Here is an 18,832-nt window from a genome sequence, read left to right on the forward strand (position 1 = left end):
ATTTAACAGGATGGATATTTAAATGTCAGTCCCACAGACTGCCAGGGAGGTAGTGGTAAAAGCTTTTTGCATTGGTTCTCAACTCCAGCTGCACATTTAATCACCTGGAGCAGCTTTTTAAGATACCATGCTAAGGGCTCACCCCTCAGGTAGTCTGTTTGGTTTGTTTTTATTTTTTGCAGGGAAAGATTCGCCCTGAGCTAACATCTGTTACCTGTCTTCCTCTTTTTATTCCCCTCCCCAAAGCCCCAGTACATGGTTGTATATCCTGGTTGTAAGTTGTTCAAGTTCTTCTGTGTGAGCCACCAGTGCAGCATGGCAACTGACAGATGGGTGGTGTGGTTCTGCAACCGGGAAGCGAACCCAGGCCGCCGAAGCAGTTAGCAGCGAACTTTAACCACTGGGCCATCAGGGCTGGCTGTTTTTTTTTTTTTTAAAGATTGGCCCTGAGCTAACATCTGTTGCCAATCCTTTTTTTTTCCTTCTTCTTCTTCTCCCCAAAGCCCCCCAATACATAGTTGTATATTCTAGCTGTAGGTCCTTCTTGTTCTGCTATATGGGACACCGCCACAGGATCCGAACTGGGGAAAGCCTGGGCCACTGAAGCAGAGCACACGAACTTAACCACTGGGCCACAGGGCTGGCCCCTCTGTTTGGTATTTTTTAAGTGCTCCCAAAGTTGAGAATCATGGCTTTTGAGTCTTAAAGGAATATAGAGGGGAAAATATAAAGACTCAACCAGCTGGAGAACATTAAGGAAAATGCATGTCAAAAGAATGCATTTACAAACCAAGCAGATAGCTTGACATTTCAATAACATAGGAATAACATTAAAACGCTTGTATATCCCAGATAGGGATAGCATTTATTAAATACCAATTTTCAAAGAGTGCAATACAGATGGAAGAATCTGCAATAACACAAATAAACACAGATGGCTTCATATAAATAAAATAAGTGATACCAGAAGAAAATCATTTTATTTTTGCCACCACAATAATGAAGAGGCTCAAATGAAGGCTGCATGGGACACTTCCTAAAATAGTGATTTACAACTGCAGGAAGAGAGAAGGTATTGTCTGAGAAAGTTCCCCAAGCACTTTCAGTGTGCTGCCTCGACCCCACTGCCACCTCGCTTAGGTTGAGAATTCCTATCATACAGCCAAGGGACAGAGATAATTCAGAAAGCAAGTTGAAGATAGATACCAACATCTGAGAGGCAAACTGATGCCTTGGAGAAAAACCTACCCTGAAAGTTTAGCAGATTCAGGGCTGGGAAAACTGATACTAACTTTTGTATTCAATTCTGGTTCAAATACTAAATATGCCAATAAATTGATGTTATTGTATTTAGACATGTGAGCTCTATGATCATTATTTATTTGATGTATGTTACTATTATTGACGACATTTTCAGATTTAAAGACTACATAAGAATTTTATAATATATACAACCACTCTTACCTGATTAAGCAAATATAAATAAATACTCCCACACCTACTTTTTAAAGCTGTACATTCCACTTGTTGGAAAAAAGTGATGGACTACAGTAACTTCTCCCCAGAAAAGAAACCAAATGGGAGTGTTAAATTTTTCTGAAAGCCAGACTTTAATCACACAGAAGCATTTTACTGTAAGTTATATGCAAAGTAACTTAGTTCTTCAGAACAAAATAAAAATGAAACTCATCATTTAAGATACACTAGACCAAAAAAAGTCTGAATAAAGATAAAAATGTATTACTTAAAAAAAACCTAAAATATTAACAAAATTATTAGATTACAAAACTTTAATTTCTCTATAGTCGAAATTTTATTTACAGGAAGTTGTAGGTTGGTTGGTTGTTGGAAATCTATTTGAAAAGGCCAAATATTAAAATAATTGCTTTATTTCTTTGTTCCATTAGTACTAAATCACAAGATCTTTGTAGGTTTTATCTAAAAGGAGGACATAAAAACTTGAAATCAGCAGCAGGGAAAAGGGAATAGAAGCTCAAGAATATATTACCGAAAACAAACTCTGTAAAACTCGACTTTACTTATGACACGTGGGTAGAAAGAGCAAACCAGCCCTCTTCATTTTGTTTCTCAATCTGTTGGACAAAGAAGCAAAAGGATTTAGAAGGTAACCAGGAACATAAGATCATTTGAGATTTACAATTATTTAGACCAAGTATATAGAACCAAGTCATCATATGCCACTGAATGTACTGGAAATTAAATTGCTCCTGGCAAGTTTTATTCTCTAACAGAGACACTCCCAAATAACTGATTCCCGGGTCAACAGATCCCGTTACTGATTTAGGAGACCTAATTTCTCAAGGATAAACCCAGGGTTGTATACAAATCATAGATACAACTTCTAAAAATGACAAAAAGAGTCATTTGATCTTAATAAACTAAATGTTACCAAGTTCCAGAAACTAAGGGCAAATTTTATAAAATAGTTTACTTTAAAAAGCATTTTTAGAATATAAGACACAAGAAGGGACAAATCTTCCAGTGCTGGGCAATTGGGATAACTGAGTCTATCAATTAATTTGGGCTATAAATACTCAAGGTTTATTAAAACACTATTTGGTCTAATTACTTAAGTTAGGGAGAAGAATAGCAAAGAAGATCCCCTCCCCATCAAACAGTTGTTAGCTCAAGTTTGCAAATGCAATGTTTATGATTTTAAAGATATCCTCACAATTTGCTAGGACCAAACACTCAAAGTATCTATATTTTGCTATATTACCAACACAGAAAAAAGCCTTTTGCAAAAATTTTGGATATACTGTAAGAGGCTTAGATTCTATACATTTTCTGATAGCAAATCAGAACACACGAAGGATGATACATAAAACATTTACTTACCCTTTGTGCCATAACTTCCCTAATCAGTAGCACTCAGATACAGCACATGAGGGTAAAGTGACAAGGAAAGTGACTGGCCCCAGGGCTCACAGAGCCACAGCAAGAAAATGAGGGAAGCAGAATTTCAGTAAACCCACAACTTCAAGGCACACTGTGTGCCCTGCCACACTATTTGGAATGCTCTGCCTGAAACCAGTAATTTCCAGTCTTTGATGGTTGAAATCCTAGTGGAATTTTACATTATTCCTTAGATACTTCAGAAAACAAAAGAAGTGTATGACCTATTTGCTTTTTTCTAATGAAGGTGAATTAGTAATTCTTTTCTCCTGAGAATTTTACATCATCTCTAGGATAACAGGAAGAATAATTAAGAATGGAAATCACTGCATCCGCCACCTTCCACCCTTGTCCTCCTGACCCTACACACATTTCACAACTGCATCTTATCACATACCTTTGCTCTTGGATTAAGAGGCGTGAATCGTCCACTTCCTGAGGTGGCATTTAATGGAGAACAAGAATGACTAGTAGCTCCTGAAGATCTATTTATGAGAAATAAGAGTGTGTGATCTATAATTACTAACCTTCAAAAATTATGTAAGACTGACAAGTCTCAATACTGGCAAGAGCTTGAAAATGAATGGCTGAGTTAGGTCCAAATGAGGTAAATTATTTGTAACATATTTTTACCAACCTAAATCTTTTTTTTTTTTAATTAATAGACCTTCCTTTTTAGAGTAGTTTTAGGCTTACAGAAAGATTGAGTGTAGGCTACAGAGAGTTCCAGTAACCCTCCCCTACCGCCCCAGTTTCCCCTGCTATTAACACCTTGCAACAGTGTGGTAAATTTTTTTTACGATTGATGAGATAATATTGATACATTATTATTAATTAAATCCAGAGTTTACATTAGGGTTCACACTGCATTATACATTCTATGGGTTTTGACAAATGTATAATGACATGTATCCACCATTACAGTATTGATGAGGATTTTAGGCTAGTTAATTTTAAAACTGCAGAGGAGAAGCAGGCTCCAAGGAGTGGAATTTGCTTGCCCTTTGATCAGAGACAGTTGCATTTGTGAAGGAAATCTCCATGCCTCCCTCTCTGCGCCAGGAGGAAGGGGGGATGGCCTTATCTCTGGCAACTCTTAATGGGGAAGGCAAGAACTTAAGTTGTTTACTGTCTGGCAACCTCATGTAACTGACCCCCCCCCCCCCCCCACAAAATCCTCCTTTGTCTTTAGCTGAAGATAATATTTGAGCGGTGACTTCTGCCATTTACTCAATCCGGGTTGATTCTTATCTAAAAGTTGTGGGACCGCCCAGTGGCCGGACCCTACCGGTACTGGTACCATTTTAACTTTTTTTTTTGTCTCGTAAAGAGATAACTCACATACCTATGCCTTAAATTTAGCTCTAACCCTCAACTTGGGGCAGCAGAAGTGGCAGCAGCAACATGCTGGCAGCAGCTCTGCCTGCCCATGGGTTCTGTCCCCATGCCAGCAGCATCTCTGACTGCCCGTGGGTCCTGTTCCCATGCTATTCCATACTATTCTCTAAATAAAAGAGCACTACTGCCAGATCTTAAGAGTCTAAGAAATCTTTCTTTCGACTCCTTGGCTCACCGACCCCGCATCATTTCCATACCGAAAAGTTTTTAACATTAAAAGGGAAAAATGAATGTGCGGGGGTGAAGAAGAATGCCAGGGCATTAATGGAACTTGGAGCACCACAGTGCATGTGAGCATGAACAGTGGAGAGAGAAGAGCCAGGGATGTCCTCAGTGTCACCATTTACCAACCATGTGACCCACCTAGGCGAACCACCCAATCAGCTCTGTGAGCTTCAGTTTCATTTATTGTAAAGGAAGAAAATACTACTGCTCAATTTACCCACCCTGTCACAGATTATCTCCTAATTCTGTAACACATAAAGTACTCCACATACGTGCTATTATCCCATTTTGTTTCAATAGCCAGCTCGTGCTTTTCTACTTAGTTAAGGCTTATTGCTCACTCAGTCTTCTTCCTCCCCCCAAATTCTTCTTTCCAATTACTTTATTTTCTCTACATGAGTGAGTCTGTCTAAACCTGAGTTAGATATTATGAATTTCCTTTTTTCACAAAGAGAATGAAACACATACTACACTCTTGATTTTTTTTTTAAGTAACTTTTCACAGTGTAACCCTACCTTCTTGTATTTATCCCACTGGTAGGAGAGATAGTACTGCATTTTGAGCTTTCTGGGGCTTCTACTCCTGGAATAGATACCTCAATTGTCCTCTTTCCTCCTTCTAAAACAGAAAAATAAACATTAGTTTCATTACCTTTCATTAAAATAAAAATTTAACTTGATCTTCGTCTTACTGAAAATTTCACATTATAAATTTGGGAGTTCTTTCTATATTTTTATCATTATGGCCCACAGATACACTTGAAGGATTTTTTAAAAATGAACTGTGAGACAAGAAACTTTAGTTACTAGTGTCCATTCAACAGCATGCCAATTCATAGAGAGCCAGAATCTTCAGACAAGTAGTATCATGTCAGATCTGGAAGCGAAAAACAGAAATTAAGAACTAGCCCTAAAGAACTTGAGATTTTTGTCACAAGCAGCTTATGTAAAGTTTTTTTAAAAAAAAAAAAAACAGGAAGAAGAAAGAAAATTTCTGAAGTCATTCATAAAACTTTAACTCTGCTAAATCTACTACATTATTGCTGTTACTGAAGACATGAGGAGGGGAAAGTTGGCTGACAAGCTCATATGGCCAATGGCAAGTATAATTATGCACATTTTCAATATTTCAGAAGTAGGTTACCAATCAACAAATATTGACTAAGTGTCGACTAATGAAAGGCTTTATGTCCCTCCCAGGTGGTTCCACAGAGGCTCCTAGGTGTCGCTGCTTAAAACCAGTGATTTCTGGGCTTCAAGGGATAATGAAACCCTATTTAATTTCATAACATATTCCTTGGTTATCCCGGCAAACCACAGAGGTTTTGCATGGCATATGATTCACTTTTATCTTTATCATTAAAGCCCACAGAGGTTCCTGTGAAACCAAGAACTTTACTTAGAAAAGAGTATCTTAGAGAAGAACCACTAGAATGAAAAGGTCACAGGTGCAAATTTACCAATTTGCTTTAGAACTTCACACAAATTACTTAACCTCTTTGTGCCTCAGTTTACTTTTTTATCAAGAAGGTATAATATCAGCTCTGTCTACTTTCAAGGTGCGCCGAGGACTGAATAACAGAAATTGAAGTATTTTTAACCTTAAAGAACTACTGAAACAGATGATGTCTCCCTTGATCACAAAATTCTTCTTAAGAGTGATCTGCTTTATTTGTCCTCATTGCACTCAGCATTAGGTGACATTGTCTCATAGGCTTATTTGCTCATTTGCTTACTGCCTGCTCCCCACCGTGAATACTGGAGAAGCCCAGCTGGGCAGCGACTTATCCTGTTCAGTGCAGCATCCCCAGTGCCCAGAACATGGCAGGCACATAGCGGGTATTCGCACATATTGAGTGGTTTAATTTATTCATTCTAATCAGAAGTCGCCTCTAGACTTCATGACTATGAAGGACAGGAGACAAAGCTGTCATCTGAAGAAGCCTAGAACAAGCAAAGAGGAAGCACTCTGGGGAAATGTATTATCCATCATTTTCCAGTAATTTCCAAAGAGTCTGCTTTCTGGGTCTGTAGTTTCAAAAAAGAAATAATTTCTGACAGAAAAAATCTTACTAGCAGATACCTTAAAGGTAGCCGACTTCACAACCAGCCACAGGACACGGGAATCCCTCTAAAACCCCAAAGCTTGAGCACCTCAAGGAACACAGCACTCACTAATACAAAGCTTCATGTATTACCGACAACGAGAACCTTCTCTTACACTGGGCCAAAATTAATCTCTCTATACACGCAGCCCTACCCTTCGGGGGTGCTAGTGCTTCGATTTGTGGTTAAAGAGCAACTAGAGATCTCCTTCATTTCATCAGTCCCTTGTGAAAGTGAATACTGCGACAACTAATTTTTCAGTTACTCTCCTATTAGTTAGAATCTCCTCTAGCTTTTCACATGCCTACATGTAACAATAGAATAGAAAGTTTAATTCACAAATGAAAATCTTTTAGGGGGCTGGCTCCGTGGCCGAGTGGTTAAGTTCACAAGCTCCACTGCGGTGGCCCAGGGTTCAGATCCTGGGCGTGGAGATGACACTGCTCATCAGGCCATGTTGAGGCAGCGTCCCACATCCCACAACTGGAAGGATATACAGCTATGTACGGGGGGGTTTGGGTAGATAAAGCAGGGAAAAAAAAAAAAAAAAAAAGGTTGGCAACAGTTGTTAGCTCAGGTGTCAATCTTTAAAAAAGAAAATCTTTTAATGGTTTCAATAGAATAATATCTTGTAATTTGTTGATGAAATTATAAATTACCATTTTGATGCTTGTATTTTATAATTAGCCATATAACAGCATACGTCCTAAGTGAATCGTACTGTGTCGAATCCCATTTACATGTAGAGCAACTGAGGAACTCAAGACACCAAACGTGAACTGCAGGCGCCACGGGACAGCATTCTACCTGGACACTGGCCTTCTAGTCCTATTTCTGCCACTTATTCTGCAACTTAGCTCTGTTTCTTTCTATGTCAAATTGAAGGCCCTGAAATATATGCTTTTTGAGATTCCTTTCAGCTCAAGATATACCTGCAAAATCAAGAAAGCGAACACGCTCATGTGTCTAGCTTTTAAATCATGAATTTGTGACCAACCAGTCCATGCTCCGAGAGGTGACTGAATAGGTGACGCTGGTGGAGAGGAAGGATTCAAACCAACAAGCTTCTGCTGCTCTATTAACTGCAAGAGTCTCCCCCGGGCCTCCATGCTCTGCCGGTTCAGCTCCGCAATCCGTTCCTCCATGCTGCCTGGGACCGGAGGCTGCGCTGCGGCAAAAGTCTGTTTCAAAAAGGCACAAATTCCATGTTAAAAATAATCCAAACAATGTTGGCTTTTTGTAAAAATAAACTCTTCCACTAAGAGCCAGAGAGTTAGTCTTCACAGCCCTTGCTATATGCAAACTTGAATAGTGGGCAAATAATAGAATTTACAAGTCAATTAATTGAAAAATCAGGGCAAAAGTAAAGGGACCCTAATCCTTCTAATACTGGTGTCTGATTCAAGAAAGTTGGTCACTCGAAAGGAACGTAAGGGGAAGAGTAAAAAGTAGCCACCCAAGGAATATAACAAAAGTTTAATTTGAAAATTCCTGAGAAGAATGTATGTGTCATTCTTAATAATTTCATTTCATTAAACATGGCCTTTTGGGAAAAAGCAATAATCCCTAATAGAAATCACTAATTTGTTGCTTATGCACATTAGTAAAAAAAAAAAAGAGATAAGCAACACAGCATGAACAAAAGATCATTTGTAATTCTGATTGTAACAAAAAGGGCAGTGAGGGCAGTAATATAAGCTTGTTCTCTCTAGCCTGATCTATATCCTAATTAGAAAAGGAGGCGAGCTCAGTTTTTAACTCCACTGCCTTTTTTAAACCAAGTTGCCTGTTTCAAATAATCTTCAAAACTACAAAATACAAACGTCTTCACTGACTCAAAACTGAGGCGGTTCATACGTACACACATCCATGATACCCACATTGCCCTCATTCCCCATGAGCCAGCGCTCACAGAGGGGCCCCTATCCCCACCCCTCCTAACCTTCCTCAGGAAGCCCTCAATCCACCATTGGTAAAGCCATTATGGAAGGAATCACCTCTGGACGCCCTAGTCCATCAAGCTGCCCGGCTCCTTCCCACTGCTGCAGCGCTGTCCCGTCTCCTATCAGAACCGGACAGCAGCCACTTTGGCTCAAGAGGGTGTAAAAGAAGTCTCTTCCGTCACTGGGACCAGCATGAGGACAGGTGTTATCAACACCCCCCTAGTTGGACCTGAGAATCCCTTTTCTCCCCACAAACAAGGAAATGAAGGTTGAAGTTAACACATGAGCCCACAGTTTATTTAACTTACAAAATTCCTGCATTATAATATGCAGATTTTTGCTACTGAAAGTGTAATCCTTGGACCAGCATCATTTGGGAACTTATCGGAAATGTACAAGTCCTACCTCAGACCTACTCAGTCAGAAACTGCATTTTAGCAAGATCCTCAGAGATTCGTATGTACATTAAAATTTGACTTTAAAAATCCTTTAAAATATCATTTCTATAGGAAAAGGTTTTCTGTGTCCTAAAAAATCAACTACTCATGAATTGAGGGCCAACTACACATAATTCTCTTTTATGAGCCCCTTTAGGAGTAAAAATGCTTTCAATTAAAATGTAGTTGTGGAGCAAACTTTCATGTCAAATTAATTTTATATGCAAAACTTCATTCCTAGCTTAATTTTAGCTTTCCTACACATTTTATCTTTGCCCTATTTCCCTCATTCATTTCCTCATTTTTTTATTTGATCCTGTCCTTGTTCGTGTGATAAAAACCGATAAATAACTTCTACTTATTTTGTGATGAGGACATGACAAAGCGCAAGCCATCTAGTAGCATCCTCAAAGATGTCCAGGATCACTTTTGTAAAGAAGTTCCTTAAGATGCTCCAGCCACGTGCTGAATGTCCTACACGTCCCAAGTCAGTCCTACACTGGTACTCACAGCGGTCATATCGCCTGCATGATTCATCTCCTGCTTGTTTAACTCCCGAAGTCCATCCCCTTGCTCTCCCCCTGGCCCAATAATATTATTCAGATGTGCCTTGATAGCTGAATTCTGCAGTGTCAGCTCAGCAATTCGTGCCATGATGTCCTTTCTTTGTGTTAATGCCTCATTTGTTCTAAGCTGTTGCCCATCTCCCAGTACGGGGGGCTCATCTGAGAATGCGGGGTTTCTCAATTGCTGGCTGACTGAATGGGAACTGCAGAGAGGCTGTGCGAGGTTAACAAAAGGAGCCTGGGTTTTGTTCTCCAAATCTTCTCCCATGTGAGAGACCCTCCACCTCAGAGTGAAGAGACGACTCTCTTCACTTGAATTCTGAATGTCTGTGCCAATAGGTAAGGTCTTCTTTTCCCAATTTTGTTCCTTCTCAATCATTTCCACAGTTGGAGGAATTCGTGAAGCAGGACGAGTTTGAACAGTCCTCCTCAATGCTGTAGAGAAAATCAAAAAATAAACATGTGTTATTTAGCCACAGGTTGGCACTATAATCATCTCATTAGCCCAGCATGGTAGTTAGAGAAGTATTTCAATGGAAAGGTGTGGCTTCTGAATGCCTAAATTATTCTAGCAGGCACATACCAGCAATGGCACCTCTAACAATCAAGCACAGAGACCTTTATATTCCTTAAAGCTTTATCAGCATCCTTATGAAAAATCATCTGCTATGCTCACATTTTAACACATATATTAACTCATAACTGGGAATCTTGTGAGCAGAGCGAGTGTAGATGCCTAACGTAAACTGAGGATAGCCAGGAAAGGCCTCTCTGAAGAAGTAAAATTTTAAAATGGTTACACATGTGGCCAAAAGTAGAGCAAAGAACATTACAGGCAGAGAAAACAACATTTGTAAAGGCAAAAACCAGGGAAGAGCCAAGAAGGGAGAGTTTATAATGATTGTATAAAGTTGATATTTCAAAAAAAGAGATGTAAAAATATTTTACATCAATTATGGAAACTACCTCCAGATGAACAGAAATCAAACAGGGACAAAAGTGAGTGCCTCCCGGGGTGGCCTAGAGGTAGGGGAGAGGAGTCCCTTGCGTGTGCTTTTTCAAAACCACAGGCAAATATGAATTAGAATTAACACTTTAAAGAATGAATGGGAGATGAGGAAATGAAACCAGCACATATATACTCTTGTATCAAGAAGTGTGGCTATAAAGGAAGGTAGAAATCAGTAGCTAAAGGAAAATATTTATGATGGGAAATTTTAGCACAACACTGTCCAATATGGTAGCCTCTGGCCACATGTGGCTATTCATATTCAAATTTAAATTAAAGAAAATTTAAATTCAGTTCCTCAGTCACACTAGCCACATTTCAGTCACTCAGCGGCCCAGTGAGGCTAGTGGCTACCATACTGACTGGAGCAGATACACCACATTTTCATCATCACAGAAAGTTCTATTGAATAGAGTTGTTCTAGGGCATAACCAAATGCCCATGAAGGGCCCTATGTCCCTCCCATCTTTATCTGCATGTTCAATTTAACTAAACAATTCTTTACACATGAGCATTCCAAACAAAATGCTGAAAAACATAAAACTCAACCAATTCAGAATACATATAAAAGGAAGTTCTATCCGCACACTGTAAAAGAAATGTGCTGTGTTATTTTCAACGCAGAACCTGCTGAAGAAGCTAACAAAATGTAGTCTACAGCAGTCCCTGAATAGGTTTGCTTAGTGAACATTTAGTATATTTGCAGTCAGAATAAAAATATTTATTGTAATTGTTTCTTCAAAAGAAAGTTATTTTAGTAGCACCAATGAAAAATAATTTACAGTATCTCAAAAGAGATCATTAGACAAGTCTTTGAATACCATGCGAACATTTAAAAAATTACTTAAGAAATAAAACTTTAACCTGAACAGAAAACAGATTTGAAATCATATTCTCTAAATCTAGCCAGAGTTAATAATACTCTTTAGCCCTCTCAAGAGGAAATATCGAATCACAGAATTACAGAGCTGGAGGGACATAAAGATGTCCTCTCTTAGACACAGGACAACTGAAGTCTAGAGAAGGTAAGCACCTTAGCCCCACGCCTCACAGCCAGTCAGTGGTGGGCAGGCCAAGACTCCAGCACTTCTGACCCTCAGCCCAGCAATGTCTGCCTACCCGAGACAGATCTGACAGACTCTACATCTGCATTATAAATGCCCAAACAAACTTTATGATAGCAAGTATTTGTCATCTTCTTTAACCCCTCATGGCCTCTTCATGTCCTTTTTGCAAACATACATCAAAGTGCAGAAAATCTGACAAAATTTGTATGCCCCAATGACAATAAAAGTTATTCCTCTGTTCCCCTATGTAAGAATATAAACACTCTTTTTAAAGAAATAAAAACTTAGGAAAATCAGGGCTGAATAATACTTTTCTAAAAACTTTGGAGGAGATTCTAAGGCAGTTTTTTTTTTTAATTTTTTTTTTATTGAGTTTATGATAGTTTACAATCTTGTGAAATTTCAGTTGTACATTATTGTTTGTCAGTCATGTTGTAGGTGCACCCCTTCACCCTTTGTGCGCATCCCCAGCCCCCCTTTCCTCTGGTAGCCACTAATCTGTTCTCTTTGTCTACATGTTTAAATTCCTCATATGAGTGGAGTTATACAGAGATTGTCCTTCTCTATCTGGCTTATTTCACTTAACATGATTCCCTCAAGGTCCATCCATGTTGTTGTGAATGGGACAATTTTATCCTTTTTTATGGCTATGTAGTATTCCATTGTATATATATATACACCATATCTTCTTTATCCAATCATCAATTGATGGGCACTTAGGTTGCTTCCACGTCTTGGCTATTGTAAATAATGCTGCAATGAACACAGGGGTGCATGAGACTTTTGGAATCGCTGACTTCAAGTTCTTTGGATAGATACCCAGTAGTGGGATGGCTGGGTCATACGGTATTTCTATTTTTAATTTTTTGAGAAATCTCCATACTGTTTTCCATAGTGGCTGCACCAGTTTGCATTCCCACCAGCAGTGCATGAGGGCTCCTTTTTCTCCACAACCTCTCCAACATTTGTTACTTTTTGTTTTGGTTATTTTTGCCATTCTAATGGGTATAAGGTGCTATCTTAGTGTAGTTTTGATTTGCATTTCCCAGATGATCAGTGATGATGAACATCTTTTCATGTGCCTATTGGCCATCTGTATATCTTCCTTGGAGAAATGTCTGTTCATGTCTCCTGCCCATTTTTTGCTCAGGCTGTTTGATTTTTTGTTGTTGAGTTTTGTGAGTTCTTTATATATTATGGAGATTAACCCTTTGTTGGATATATGACTTGAAAATATTTTTTCCCAATTAGTGGGGTTTTTTTTGTTTCAATCCTGTTTTCACTTGTTTAAGGCAGTGTTTTGATTGAATAACTCTTTTGAAACTGAACCAAAAGCTACAGCTCCAGAAAAATGCACACACAAGACAAATAAATGTAATTTTCCAAACAACGAAGCTGTCCATGGAACTCTGAAGACCATCCATGAACTCCAAGTTAAGAATCCCTGAGCTAAGGATTAACAATAAATTTTTAAAATTTTATTCAAAACTCTATATACGTGCTGCAAAAGTGACTCTAAAGCTATTTTTAATTGCCTATCAATTTTCATTATAAAATTCCCTCAAGTTTTGATGAGAAAAGGTTAATAACCAGATCTGACTTACAAATTCCTTAAGGTCACAGTTCTCGCCTTTCCCTGGTTAAACTTTCATTACTCTCTGGGGTATAATCTCCTCTTGTTTCTTGCCCTTTCCTATGCTCTGGACCACAGGGACAAACAAGATTCCTCTTATTCGGCATTTTAATGCTGACGACTTTGATCCTTCTATCTGAACACTTACAGTTTCTAACAGAACAGATATATCAAGAAATTCAATGTCATATTCCACCATAGGTACAACACACATGATGTAAACACCCAATCCTCCTTCAGCTTAAATGTTATGTATGCTAATCAGTATCTTTTAAAATTCCGCTTATCAGGTAACAATGAACACAATACATTACATATATGAAGCATAAAAAGCAACTGCCTTATAACTTTAGAAGAGGGCACTTACCATCCTGCAGAGGAGAGAATTCTGAGTTGCTCTTCTGTCTGGGTGGCGTCAACAACACAGCCGGCTCAAATATATGTGCTGAAAAACCGTTGGCCGGATTCATACCATCTGGCTGGTTTGGCACCTGAGACAGTTTAACAGGCAAGTCTTCTTGTGGGAATCCAACCACTTCTTCCCCTCTGAACGTCAATGGCATGGACACATTAGCATTTACCGCTGGACCCTCTGAAGAAGATGAGAGGTTATTAGTACTTAGGGGGACTAGAGGCACACATCAGGTTTTTCGTTTTTTTTTGAGGAAGATTAGCCCTGAGCTAACATCTGCTGCCAATCCTCCTCTTTTTGCTGAGGAAGACTGGCCCTGAGCTAACATCCGTGCCCATCTTCCTCCACTTTATACGTGGGACACCTGCCACAGCATGGCTTGCCAAGCAGTGCCATGTCTGTGCCCGGGATGTGAACCAGCAAAGCCCGGGCTGCTGAAGCAGAACATGTGAACTTAACCTCTGCGCCACCAGGCTGGCCCTACATGTCTGGTGTTTATACTTAAATGCACTTCCATAGAGGGCAACATCACATGGCCTCGAGAGCCTTCACCTTCTAGGCCATATCCTCCTTCAGTAGTAACTCACAGGCAGGATCCTGTGGGGCCAGCACTAGGAAGAAGCGGCTGTTTTTGAGAAAAGTGCTGAGGGTCCCTAGCCCTTGAGACCTATCACTGGGATTATCAATGTTAAATCTGTCAGCCACTTAGAATCCCTCTAAGAAAATATCTAAACACATAAAACACTTGCCACTCAGAGACACTCATCAAAGTATTACTTAGAAGTAAAAAAAGGTAAAAAAGCCTAAATGTCCTATTCAACTTATGGGATACGATGGTACAAGAGGTGAAGAAAGGCTTTCAAAACATCACCACAGGAGCCAGTCCACTGGCGTAGTGGTTGAGTTTGCACACTCCACTTGAGCAGCACAGGGTTTGTGGGTTCGGATCCCAGGTGTGGACCTACACGCTGCTCATCAAGCCATGCTGTGGTGGCATCCCACATCCAAGATACAGGAAGACTGGTACAGATGTGAGCTCAGGGACAATCTTCCTCAGCCAAAAAAAAAAAAAAAAAACCCCACCACAAATGAACAGAAGTTAGGAATTTCTAAAACTCAGTATTTTTTTTCTTTCCAAGACCATCTCTTCTCCTCCTGAACCTGAAGCACTGTCATTAAAAGTATTGGCACTACATCAAAAAAGACAAGAGGGGCCAGCTCAGTGGCATAGCAGTTAAGTTCACGCGCTCTGCTTCAGCAGCCCAGGGTTCACTGGTTTGGATCCCAGGTACGGACCTACACACTACTTATCAAGCCATGCTGTGGCAGGCATCCCACATAAAAAGCAGAGGAAGATGAGCTCGGATGTTAGCTCAGGGTCAGTCTTCCTCAGCAAAAAGAGGAGGATTGGTGGCAGATGTTAGCTGAGGGCTAATCTTTCTCAAAAAAAAGGGACAAGGTTGTGCCATTTGTGACAATATGGATGGACCTTGAGGGTATTATGCTAAGTGAAATAAGTCAGATAGAGAAAGACAAACACCATATGATTTCACTCATATGTGGAAGATAAACACATGGACGATGAGAACAGATTAGTGGTTACCAGAGGGGAAGGGAATGAGAGGAGGGTGGGGGGGGATAAAGGGACACATGTGTATGGTGACAGATAAAAACTAGACTATTGGTGGTGAACACAACGCAGCCTATACAGAAACTGAAATATAACAATGTATACCCGAAATTTATACAATATTCTAAGCTGATATGACCTCAATAAAATTTTTTAAAAAAAGAAAGTATTAGCACTAAATACCCACTCGTCTAGGAAGCTAGTTCTACTTTCTATCTGTGTGACTTTGCTAAGTTACTAACCGTCTCTAAGCCTTAACGTCTTCATCTGAAAAATGAGGATAATAGTAACACCTACCTCATAAGACTATTATGAGGATTAAATGGGATAATGCATGTAAAACACATTAAAAAGTACCTGGCATAGAGCAAGTATCCAATAAATATTAGCTGGAAATAGTAGTATCAATCATAGTAGTGATGGTGCTGTATGTGCATAAACAGCCAACCACTCCATATAAGTTTATAGTTTTGTTTGTTTACAATGAGCATTTTAAAACCAATCCGGGATAATAAGACCACACTCACCTGGATTGTCTACAGTTCTTCTACTTGTGGTCCCCCCTTCTGATGCCTGAATCTCCTTGTTGTAATTTATCACAGGACAGCTCTTAATGGCATGTGTGAGCGATATAAGCTGCTCATCTGTTGTGACCATGTACTGTTGAAGCCTCGCCTAGAGAAAAGAAAATCAAATAACATCATTGGCACATCAAATCATCACCTAGATATGCACAACTATCATTATTTTAAATACATTAAGAATTTCAGAATTTCACTCAAACAGTAAAACAATGCACTCATAAGAATACATAATCATAAATATTTTAAAAGTCCTGTGATAGAGGAATAGCTAAATAAATAGTGGAATATTATTAATTAATAAATACACTGTGACAATAATAACAGTTAACCTTTTTATAGGGCTTTTGATTTACAAATCCTCTTTATATAGATGATATCAACTGACTCTCAAGCTCCCCCAAGAGGCAGTGACATCAGGTGGAGGACACTCAAAAGAATATTCCACAGGCATTTAAAGCAATAAACATGAGCACTATAAAAATTTATGGCAAGATATATAAAATAATGTTAAGAGAAAAAATACATATATTATACACACACTCAGAGATATGTATCACCAAGATGTACAAACACTTGATCAAAATTAGAGGTGGTCAGAAGACAGAAATATTATTAGTAAGACTACTGAATGAAGTATACTAAACATTTTTATACCAGCCCAAGTTTTTTCCCAAACTCCACACTCATATATCCAATGGCCTACCCAACATCTCCATGTAGAACTCACATAGGCTTCTCAAACCTAAAACATACAAACCTAAATGTTCCTCCTGAACATCCCCACCTCATCAACAACTCCATCCCTCCAATTGCCCAGTCTAAAACTTGGGAATCACCCATGAGTCTTCTTCTCTCCCATCTTCTCCTTCACCCCATATCCAACCCATCAGCAAATCCTACTGGTTGCCTCCAAAATATATTCAGAGTTTGAAACTTTTCACAACCTCTCCCACTTCCAACCTAGACCAAGCTGCCATGTCTCACCTGAATTATTCCAATAACTCCTGTCTGTAACACTCTGCTTCTGTGCTTGGCCACCTAGAGTCTTGTCCTATAAAGTTCCTAAAGAGGCTCCTTGGGGCACCAGACTACATCACAGGGGTAACACAGGACATTTTAAATTTTCAAGGGAAGCATTGGTGCTCAGCATCTATCAAGCACCAGTGAAATACTAGCTTGAGGCAGTTCACAGATTCAACATAAGATTGAGATACACTCCTTTTGATGATGTCATATCTTCATGAAGCTTAGTTTTCAGTGGTGTCTAAACAGCAATACTACACAAAAATTATTGTGGACGAGGAAATCAGAGTGAAGGTGTCCAATATGATTCCAGACTTTGAGAAGCTGCACAGTGCCCAACAGGTACACACATTCCACTAGTAAATAATTGTGGTTACTTAATCATGAATAAAAGTATGACTTTTCTATCAATTTACACATATTTTTTCAAACAGCATCTAAGTTGCTAAGACATAAATACTTATTAAGTTGTTTGAGCATAACTGCTTAATAAATGGAACTGCTGGGTATTTCTTTTGGCCTAGGAGTATCTTGAGACACTAAAAGCACCATGAACTGAGAAAGGGTGGTGATCTCTGATCTAGTCTCAATATAGCAGCCCAGAGTGATCCTCTTAAAACCTAAATCAGATGACATCTCTTCTCTACTCAACACTCTTCAGCAGTTTCCCATCTCACTCAGCATAAAAGCCCAAGTCTTCACCAGCTGCAAGGCTCCACATGATCTGGCTTATCTACTCTCGTCGCCTACTGTCCTCCCCTTCCCACACTCCACTCCAGCCACACTGGTCCCCTTGGTTTTTTGAGTCAACACCACCCTCCCACCTCAAGATCTTAACACTTGCTGTTCCTCTGCCCGCACTGCTCTTCTCTCAGCTATCTGCCTGCTTGTTCCCTCACCTCCTTCAGGCCTTCACTCAAATGTCACGTCCATGTACAACCTCCCAACCTAGGCACCGCCTCTGCCTCTTACTTGTCTTATTTTTCTTTATAGTACATATCACCATCACCATCTAACTTCCGTATACTTCACCTTTTTTTTAAATGATTTATTTAGAATATAAGGTCCATGAAGACAAAGATTTCTTTTTTGTTCACTACTGTATTTCCAGGCCCACAGTAGGGGCGCAATAAAGATTTGGTGAACAAATAACTACATTTCAAACTGCCCATTTTCCCAGGAGAATTGAAAACATATGTTCACGCAAATACTTGTACATGAATGTTCATAACAGCATTATTCATTCATAATACACAAAAAATGGAAACAACTCAAATGTCCATCAACTGATGAATGGATAAGCAAAATGTGATATATCCACATTACAGAATATTATTGGATAATAAAGAGGAATGAGTACTGATACACCATGGACGAATCTTGAAACATTATGCTAAGTGAAAGAAGTCAGACACAAAAGACCACATATTGCATGATTTCATTTATATGAAGTATCCAGATTAGGCAAATCTATAAAAATATAAAGTAGGATTGTGGTTGCCAGGGGCTGGGGGGAGGAGAGAATGGAGAGTGACTGCTGACGAGTATGGGGCTCTGCTTTGGAGTGGTGAAAATGTTCTGGAATTAGACAATAGTTGGAGCACAACTCTATGAATATACTAAAATACGCTGGATTGTACACTTTAAAAGAATGAGTTAAATGGTATGTGAACTATACGTATAAATAAAAAAATTGCATGTCTTACATCTAATGTCCATTGACACAAACACAACCGTCTACTAACTATTGCTTTTCTAGTCTCTTTTGGCTGATAAATAAAAGTAACAATAACCACCATTCGAGAACAAGAAGATGAATAAAACCATCTTTGCCCTCAAGCAGCTCACAGTCTAGGAGGCAGGTGCACACGTACGGATAACAC

The 18,832-nt window shown here is 39.2% G+C and overlaps 1 protein-coding gene across 5 annotated transcripts in view; it reads right to left on the minus strand.

Moving 5' to 3' along the window:
• Positions 1-835: 835 nt before the first annotated feature.
• SPICE1 (spindle and centriole associated protein 1) overlaps positions 836-18,832 on the minus strand; it is a 50,528-nt gene continuing 32,531 nt past the window's right edge. For all 5 annotated transcript variants that reach the window (XM_046659583.1, XM_046659578.1, XM_046659579.1 and 2 more), the window contains exons 12-18: positions 15,870-16,017; positions 13,668-13,892; positions 9,536-10,026; positions 7,643-7,826; positions 5,056-5,158; positions 3,314-3,401; positions 836-2,093 (exon numbers count right to left, since the gene is read on the minus strand). In XM_046659583.1, the coding sequence (XP_046515539.1) occupies positions 2,040-2,093; positions 3,314-3,401; positions 5,056-5,158; positions 7,643-7,826; positions 9,536-10,026; positions 13,668-13,892; positions 15,870-16,017 (1,293 nt within the window). In that variant the 3' untranslated portion in view covers positions 836-2,039. The remainder of the gene's footprint in view (positions 2,094-3,313; positions 3,402-5,055; positions 5,159-7,642; positions 7,827-9,535; positions 10,027-13,667; positions 13,893-15,869; positions 16,018-18,832) is intronic.

This window comes from Equus quagga, chromosome 4, assembly GCF_021613505.1.
Source record: "Equus quagga isolate Etosha38 chromosome 4, UCLA_HA_Equagga_1.0, whole genome shotgun sequence".
Lineage (NCBI taxonomy): Eukaryota > Metazoa > Chordata > Mammalia > Perissodactyla > Equidae > Equus > Equus quagga.